The sequence below is a fragment of the Papaver somniferum genome, unplaced genomic scaffold (genome assembly GCF_003573695.1).
Source record: "Papaver somniferum cultivar HN1 unplaced genomic scaffold, ASM357369v1 unplaced-scaffold_150, whole genome shotgun sequence".
Lineage (NCBI taxonomy): Eukaryota > Viridiplantae > Streptophyta > Magnoliopsida > Ranunculales > Papaveraceae > Papaver > Papaver somniferum.
In genome coordinates, this window is record NW_020624377.1 from 2,098,373 (window position 1) to 2,107,963 (window position 9,591).

Consider the following 9,591-nt stretch of genomic DNA (forward strand, 5'->3'; position numbering starts at 1 on the left):
AGAGACGGCGACCTCCGGTGGCGGCGGCAGTCCCCGGCGGTGGCAGTACCGTCCGACTAGTTCTGCCTGATTCAGTGTGGCGCGTGCATCATAATATGGTAGTTCCCTATTCGGGTACCACTTAATATGGTAGTTTCGTATTCAGTGTAACAAGATGTAGTTTAATTCCGTAGCCCTTGGATAATTCCTCCCCATGCTGATTAGCCTTGCAGATTTCTCAGCTCCACTGCGGGCTTATGTAAACTTCCTTCTTGGGTTTGGAATTCGTACTCATTTATTTGGGCAACCCCTTGCATCATTTTGGTTAATTTCATAAATCCATGAGGAAGATTCTGGAAGCATGTAGGACCAGTCAATGCAAGTTATGACAGGGAGGCATGCAGGGACAGTTATGGCAGGGAGGCATGCAGGGACAGTTATGGCAGGAGGCATGCAAGGGCCAGTTATTACAGGAGGCATGCAGGGACAATTATTGCAATTCATGATTGCATCTAAAACGGAAATTTGTAATGTATAAATGGACGGGTTTACAATCAAAAGAGGTATGCAATCTTCCCCACAAAAACTCCTGTGAAAAATCTCTTGCTAACTTAGGCATCAGAGGGTTTTTTGTAGGTACCCCCATTACTCAATTCAATTGGAGAATAAACAACGGATCGATCTTCAGCAAAATCATCAATAAATTCGTGTTTGGAGTAGAAATAATTTTACCATACAAACAGTTATCATTTATTCAAGTACGACCTCTCTTGATAATGCTACACTACTTTTGGTTAATAATACTATTATTTTATTATATTATTGGATGGATATTATTACATGAAACTAGTTGGAAGCCTAACAAGCGAGCCTCATGGGTAACCTAGCCAAGGGAGCCGAAATGGCGGGAGGGGGCGGAGATTGTGTCACAAGGGGGGCAAACTAACACTACATTCCATGTTAATTCCTGTAATATTACGCCATTGGGACTCGAACCTGGGACTTCCTGGAACGCATTAAACTTTGGGAAACGGGGATGACCAGCTGAGCTAGGTGACCGTTCTTTTGGTTACTAATACTATTCTTAGTATGCCGCCAACTGGCCGAGTTTTAACAAAGAGCAACGTGCGATGAATTATGTTGCAAACAGAAAAATGTGTCCACTGGGTAAGAAATTCAATTTCAATGTTATAAGTCTTGGATATATGAATTACTGTTTTGTACTGTTTTTTTTGGACACCATCCTTTTTCGCGGGAACTGTTATGTGATAAAAATATCTACCTATAGTTATAAGGGGTGTCCTAAAAAGTGGAAATGACTAACCTATTCTTAACCTAATTTAATTTATAACTACCCTAATAATCACACACACACCCAAAACAAAATCATTAACAAAACAAAATCAAAACTATAACAAACCCATTAAATTTAAATTTCAAAAACTCATTACTTGTGATTCGTTGTCATGTCGATTCAAAGAAATTTCCACAAACACATTACTTGTAATTCGTTTTTGCTTGGAAAAATGAGTAGTAATCATCAAAATGAGTTGAAAATGGAAGTTGCAAAGAGAAGTTCGGCTAGGAATTATGTGAAAAGCTTTGTCGAACTAGCCGAACTCAGCTTTAATGGAGTTTTTTCTTTCAGAGAAAAGTTCGGTTACGTCGCAAAAAAAAAAAAAAAATCCTAGCCGAACTTTTAGTTCGGTTACGTCGCAATTTTTTTCTCCTAACCGAACTTTTCTCTGAAAACCTATATATTGAGTCCGGTTACGTCGCAATTTTTTTTCCTACCCAAACTTTTTGTTTGGTTACGTCGCAATTTTTTTCTGCTAACCGAACTTTTCTATGAAAGAAAAAACTCCATTAGATCCGATTTTGGCTTCATGTATTTTTAGAAACATTAGCCGAACTACAGATGAGTTCGAATACCTGTTCTTCTGATGTTGTAGCCGAAATTTATTGCCATGGCCGAAATCAGTTTATAAAATTTTCATTTTTTCAAAATTTTTGGCCAATTCAAGCAACATTAACTAAATTTGAAGTATACCTATGTACCCAAAACCCTCATTTCGAAATCAACCATCTTAGAGGAAAAAAAAAGAAAGAACCGTCTTCTTCTTCTCAAAAATTATTCTTTTAAAACACCCAGCTAATTAATCAAACCTCACTAAGCACTAATTAATTTAATTTAATTATTTAACTAATTATGGCACTAACTAATTTAATCAAGAATGGTAAATTTGGTATTAACAAAAATATTTAGATAAGGGGTGACTTAGGATTACTTCTAATATCCATCCAAAAATGAAATCATGGTCCCCACCAAAATAAGGCAGTGCCCAAAAAAACAGTTCTAAAAGAAGGTAAGTTCCCTGGCACAAAATCTAGTGTTATGCTGAAGTGAAAACTACAGGGAGACCCATTCTACAGATTTTCTACACCGTGAAACCCACGGGCGGAAAAGTTCACGCGCGCACCCAATTTTCGTGAGAAAATTTCTCCCAAACCCACAATTTATAAAATTTGGTTTCTTCGTATCTTTTCTTCTTCTTCTTCACGGGAATTTATTCTTCAATTATTTTTCTTTTCTTCCTCCCAACTGTGACTTACGATCAATAATATTGATAGACAGTATAATCACATGAAGATTGGAAACAATAGATGAATGAAATCGAAAGTTAGGGTTTGAGGTGATGTTATGAGATGAATCGAGATCTTGCTGTTTGTTATTTCCGAAAGATGTATGAATGGTTGTTTTTTTTTTAAATTAGGTATTATGATTGAGAAGATGGATCTGAGGTGTGTTCTGAGATGGAAATAGGGTTTTGTAATTGTTTCAATCAAGTAGAACATGAAGAAAAGTTAATTTGAGATTTAGAAAATACAGGGAATTATAATAAAGCTTATTTGAGCTTGGATGATGAACAACGAAGAAGAAGATGCTGTTATGAGTGTATATCATGTCATGAAGTCATAAAATGGATGCATAACACATTAGCCGGCATCTTTGTTATTTTGTGTGAAATTGAAAATTGATGCATAATGCATCATGCAGTCGAGAAAATGGATGCATAACCTGATATGCATCCAAAATAAGGCTGCATAATGCATTATGCAACGAGAAAATTGTTGCATAATCTTTTATGCATCGAGAAAATGGCTGCATAACCAATTATGCATCAATTTTTTTATGTACGGACTAAAATCAACCAAAACAATGGCTACATAACTCGTTATAGATGCATAACTTTGTTATGCAGTTGAGAAAATGGATGCATAATTCGTTATGCGTCTGCATAATGTGTTATGCATCTGTTTTGGAGGCTGCATAATGAATATGTAGTCAGTTTTCGAAAATTTTCCCTAAAACGATGATCATCTCCGACTTTTTCGTGAAAAACAAAAATTTGATATTGTTGTTTGTACTCGTTGTGTAGCTCTCTTAAAAATATTTCCAACGATATAAAATTTGTAAAATTCCAAGGTGCGTATTTTTAAATATGTTATATCCAAGTTGCGTTGCCAATTATACCCTGAAAAATTAGGCTGCATAACGAGTTATGCCTGAAAAATAGTATGCATAACGAGTTATGTATTGATTCTTAATAATTTCGGATTATTTTGGGTGTCACGGTATCTAAAATTAATTATGGGCCTGACAATAAGAATATTATTTTTTTTGGGCGGGCGCCTAAGTTTCCCTATGCTGAAAGATTTTGGTTGTTTAGGCCCAATATCAGTCGTTTATGTTTCTTTGGTGGGCCATGAGATTCCATACCCGATTTTGTGCACCCTCTCGCATTCACTTGACCGGTTGTTGAATAACCACTTAACAAACAAGTAAGATAATAAGATTAGCAAACAAGTAAGATAATAAGATTAGCACAAGATTGGATTATCCAAATCCTTAACTTGGATGACTTGTTTCAACTAAATATCTTTACTTTCATATATTCTTATAAATACATACACCCATTAAATCCAATTTTCACATCGTTTTTTAATCTACTTTCTACATACTTTCTCTTTAGCTATTATTTCAAATCAAGTTTTCAAACATGTCTTCATCAGTAGAGATTGTGTCTTTCGGTGAGATGTTAATTGATTTTGTCCCTGATGTTTCTGGTGTTTCACTAGCTGAATCACCTGGTTTCATCAAGGCTCCCGGTGGTGCTCCAGCGAATGTCGCTTGCGCTGTTTCTAAGCTTGGCGGTTCTTGTGCTTTTATTGGCAAGGTTTTATTCGTACCTCCTCAACATATCTCTCTTTTATCTCAATGTAGTTCTTTTATTGTTTATCTTTCTTTCTCGATCACTTGACTTCATGCATGTCTTTAATTAAATATATATTCTTTGTGATTTACAGTTTGGAGAAGATGAGTTCGGCCATATGTTGGTTGACATACTGAAGAAGAATGAAGTGAACACTGATGGTGTTTGTTTTGACAAGGATGCAAGAACTGCACTAGCTTTTGTAACGTTGAAGGCAGATGGAGAAAGAGAGTTCATGTTTTACAGAAACCCTAGTGCTGACATGTTGCTTAAAGAAACCGAGCTTAACATGGATTTGATCAAACAAGCTAAGATATTTCACTACGGTTCTATTAGTTTGATCACCGAACCATGTCGTTCCGCTCACATGGCTGCTATGAAAGCAGCCAAGGAAGCTGGTGCATTACTTTCGTACGATCCTAATGTGAGGTTACCTCTCTGGTCTTCAGCCGAAGCTGCACGTGAAGGTATCAATAGCATCTGGACTTATGCCGATGTTATCAAGGTCAGTGATGATGAGGTAGAATTCCTTACCCAAGGGGATGCGACCGATGAGAAGAATGTTTTGTCACTTTGGCATGATGGTTTGAAGTTGCTAATGGTAACTGATGGGGAGAAGGGGTGTAGATACTTCACAAAGGTAAATTGCAAACGAATATGAAGCTGCATGTCGTTTTTAAAGTTGTTTGTGTTTATATTTCGTGTCTTATGTTTGAAACAGAACTTCAAAGGAGTTGTGAAGGGATTTGCGGTGAACACCGTGGATACTACAGGAGCTGGTGATGCTTTTGTTGGATCATTCCTTTGTTCTGCTGCCAAAGATTTTTCGATTTTCGAGGACGAAAACAAACTAAGGGAAGCACTTACAATGGCCAATGCTTGTGGAGCAATTTGCACGACTGTGAAAGGAGCCATTCCAGCACTCCCTGACACTGCTGCTGCACAGAAGCTCATCTCTACTTCTAGTCACTAGAAGTACGAATCCTCCTGCACAGAATCTCATCTCGAATTCTGACTAGACGAGAATTCGCTTTTGCTTTCTTTTAGTTTCCTCATTCTTTTAAATCTCTTTGTTTATATTTGCTTTTTCCTTTTGTTATTATGAAATTTGGATAATCTCTTGGTTTATCATACCCATATCCTCCATGCCGTATTTTTCTTTATGACTTCCCGAGCATCAAATCCTGTACTTCCTGAACAATCAATTCGAGTTTCTAGATTTGAGAACTACCAACGTAAGGAATAAACAATATCATAAAAGAGTAAGATTGGGAATCACTTTTGCATGAAAGAAAAAAAACCCTCAAATTGAACTTAAAACTTAAACCGTCAAATTTAACTTAAAAAATTAAGATTTTGGAACAGAAAGCCTTGGTCTACAGAAACAAGATTGGATGAAAGAACTAGACCACATAAGCATACACAGTGATTGATAGAAAAGTTGAAGAAAACCATGAAGGACACCAAGAAAATAATAAGGTTAATCCGATCAAAAAATAATTAATGTAATTTGGATACGACATGCACGTACCAAAGTAGAAACAAGGTTTTAAGTAACCACGTCGTCTTAATCAAGTGTTACTAAAATTTCCCACCAGTACCATTACAAAACCAACCTTCAACCATAAAACAAGGGTGGAGCCGGCTTTGAAGCATTGGTGTACCAAGCGTAATAAATATTTTAAAAAATTGAGCTTCCAAGTTCATTTATGCTCAACTTTACCCCTAGTTAATAGTGTGAGTGATTGTATGGCTTGTCCTGTGTGAGTGTAAGAGTCTATGTGCCATGAGCACGTGAGAGCTGTGAGTGTTGGAAGAGTCTTTAGGCCAAGCACTATGGTGCAGGGTTTCCATTCCCTGTCCCTCAAATAAGGGGAAGAGATACAGGTCACAAGGCAGTTCCACTTCGGTGCTCTTTTATCCCTTCTCTCAGTTTTCGTTTTTTTTTTTCCAATTTTTTTTCGTTGGAATATATTTGTTTAGGTAAAGAAAGGTAATTTAGAGTAAAAAAATGAGATATAATAGGTAAAAAATACTCCTTCTGTTCCATTTTAGAAGATGTTTTAGGGTTATTTTTTTGTTCCACAAAACTTCCAATAACACCCTAACATTTTGTCTTGGAATTATAAGTTTATTTTTAAATACACTAATAGTAATTAATGTTTGAAGACTTTTCTTAAGGGTATATACGTAAAATACTCATATCTCTCCATTTCTTAATTTGCGTGAAAACTCTAAAAACATCATCTAAAGTGGAATGGAGGGAGTAGTTATTATAGGTAAAAAAGAGTTTTAGTAAAAAAAAAGAGTGAAAAAAGAAAGTTTTAGGGTAAAACTAAAAAAACCAAATACGAAAACTCAGTTACCGTTAAATATGCTACGGAAACTAAGTATCTGTTTCAACTACTTTACGGATACTGAGTTTTTGTAAAGCAGAAATTTTGACGACAACTGAGTATCCGTCTCATTTCCCTTCCCTACTACCCGGATCAGATGTGATCCACCCGGTAGGGAAAGAAATTCCCTATTTTTATAGGGATATGAGAGATCATAGTGGTTGCCAATTTGAATTTTTCCCTACAAACCAGGGATTGAGAAGGGAAATGGGGCACCATGGTACTTGGCCTTAGAGTCAAGAGTACATATATACTCAGTGTCTCTGTAAATGAATATCTAACATTTTCTAATCAATATTATCAAACCCTTCATCAATGTAGACATACGATTATCAATATGGTATCAAATTCAGAAATTTCAATTTCTGAGGGTAATCGATCCTTTCCCGTGATTTCTTCACCATCACAACCATTATTTCTCCTCCTCCTCCACCACCACCATCACATCGATTATGTATCCATCTTCCACAATCATATCCCCTTCTGTTGTTGCTGAGAGAATCGAATTATGCTTCCAAGGATAGATTAATCACAAATTTGTGCTCAATTTGCTCCGATCTCTTATCTTACAACACAAATTTCTCGATCTGCAATTTCTGGTCTACATCGACAGTTGGTACTCATCTTTATCTCCTTCTACTTAATGGTGATTTCGGTAGAAATTAGGGTTTTGTTTTCGATCTGATACTTCTACAATAACACAATCAAGCATGCTTCTCAGATCTGTATTTTGCTTTGCCTAGTTGACTGGTAAATCGAAACTATGCTGGTAATCTCAGTTTTAAAATTTTAAATTACTTCATATCTGATTTTCATGTGTTCAGTTCATAATCAGTTCATCTTCGAAAATTAATTTTCATCTTCATCTTAGTTACTCATCATCAATTAGTTATGCCGGTGCTGCCAAATGGGTTAGAGGAAGCATTCTATGTTTATTTTGAATTTGAAGATCACTGCTGCTGAAAACCAGTAGATGTTATGTTGTTCGTGTTAGTTTCTAGTTTCTACTACCAAAGAGGTAGGGGAACTTCCTTAAATTGATCAGTTGATCCTAGGCCTATGTTGCTGAATTCTGCTGCACTTAGGATGCTTAAATTGCTTTATTAAGTTTCATTCATATTCTTAACTTCATCTCAGTCCTCACCGATTAGATGGTATTGATTTCTTCCGAGCGTGTGAGATGGTAGAGCTAAGTATGAAGTTTTGAAGTTCAGTTTTGATTATGGATTTAATCTGCGGATTTTGATTTTGGATTGAACTTGTGTGTGTTGAGTTTTCTTATGAGTTTGTATGTCACCTGTTGCTAAGCTTGCATATGGTAAAATATGCAACCTGTGGTTCTTCTCTATTATTGCTGTTAAGTTTGTATCTTCCTTCAATTTTAGAAGAATTTGAATAACCCAAGGTGCTTTAATAAGTCCTTGTGTGCTACATACTGCAGGCCTATCACTCTTACTGCTATGTTTCAAATAATGCTTTCCTAAGTACTTCGAATAATATCGAGGATCCCTCACCGAGTGGTTATATAGGCAAGCTCATTTTTTACAAGTTGGTGGTTATATTGGCAAGAGCGGACCAGTTTATATAGTTGGTGACTGCTAGAGATTGTTGGGTATTTTTGCAGTGTTGTATATTCTTTGTTGGTGTGATTTGTTACCAGCTTCATTTCCTGTTGATTCTTTATGACTATTACTACACCAACTACTGCTTCTGGCCTGTAACTTCTCCCGCCTTACTATTCAGAAGATGCAATCAACTATTCAGTTATGCCTACAACTGTTTACTGTCTATCTCAGTTAGGTCTTTATGTTTGCAACTGACTATGCTACTATGTGCTTGTGGTGCTTCCTTCAGTCCATGGTCTTTATTGGAGATGCTTCACTTCTTCAACTGCAGAGATTTTTTGGGTCAGTAGTATGGGTCAGGTGTGCAACAAATGGTACTAGTTATTATTATCTTTCCGTCAGGTCATGCTTTGCTTAGCTCCAGTCTTTTCTTGTTCCTGCTGGATTTGGTTGGTAGTTATCAGTTTTGCAGAATGTATGCCGCTTCCCATTTCCTGCAGATTATTCACCTGCACCAACTAGTTCTGCAACACCTACATACTTCCAGCATGATATGCCTACTAATCTCGGTATGACTACCCACAAGCTGCAACAACTTTGGCTCCTCCTATGGTCAATTCTACTATTTTTTCTTTGCGTGTGAGTGACTGTATGGCTTGTCCTGTGTGCAATTTCAATGTCCCTTTACAAGGCACCTTGACCTTGAGGGGGGATAATAGTGTGAGTGATTGTATGGTTTGTCCTGTGTGAGTGTAAGAGTCATTGTATGTGCCATGAGCTTATATATATACTCAGTGTCTCTGTAAATGAATATCTAATCTTTTCTAATTAATATTATTAAACCCTTCATCAATGTATGCAGGATCAGAATCTCGCAGCAATAATGCCTCAGCGAAATTATTAACAACACAATACAGCAGTGTCGCAGAATAACTTTAGAAACGAAATAATAAACGACGTCAGCTAAATCATGAGAAAAATGTGATGGTCCTGCGAAAATTAGAGACTTTGCGAGATTAACATTTGTAAGGTTGCGAGAATGTCGCAAGCCATGTCCGAAAATAAAGGTTAGATTAGCTGTCATCCACTATGTTAAACTCTATATAAAGAGCCGATCAGCTGTAAGGAAGAGAGAGATCTTTTTTTGAGTGAGAAGCAAGTAAATAAGAGAGAGAAAATTTAGAGCAGTGGTTATTCTTGATTTCCTTTATCTTTTCTTGTAAGATTGTTCAAAGATTCATCAATAAAATTAAGATTGTTAATCTAAAATGAGTTGAATGTTAATGAAATTATATGAGGGGTGTAGTGTAGGATTTCCTGCAACTACATAATGGCGCTAGAAACAGGGAACATTGAAGATTATTCTAGAAAAAATTG

General features: G+C 36.4%; 1 protein-coding gene and 1 long non-coding RNA gene across 2 annotated transcripts; both read left to right on the forward strand.

The window, feature by feature from the left end:
* Positions 1 to 3,879: 3,879 nt before the first annotated feature.
* LOC113336164 (fructokinase-2-like) lies at positions 3,880 to 5,386 on the forward strand. Its single transcript, XM_026582153.1, has 3 exons — positions 3,880 to 4,217; positions 4,348 to 4,893; positions 4,975 to 5,386. Exons 1-3 carry the CDS (start codon positions 4,041 to 4,043, stop codon positions 5,224 to 5,226), a joined length of 975 nt encoding a protein of 324 aa, XP_026437938.1. The 5' UTR covers positions 3,880 to 4,040; the 3' UTR covers positions 5,227 to 5,386.
* Positions 5,387 to 6,851: 1,465 nt separating this feature from the next.
* On the forward strand, positions 6,852 to 9,067 carry LOC113336115. Its single transcript, XR_003353623.1, has 2 exons — positions 6,852 to 7,265; positions 8,091 to 9,067. It is a non-coding gene; the product is annotated as an uncharacterized LOC113336115 (long non-coding RNA).
* Positions 9,068 to 9,591: the final 524 nt, after the last annotated feature.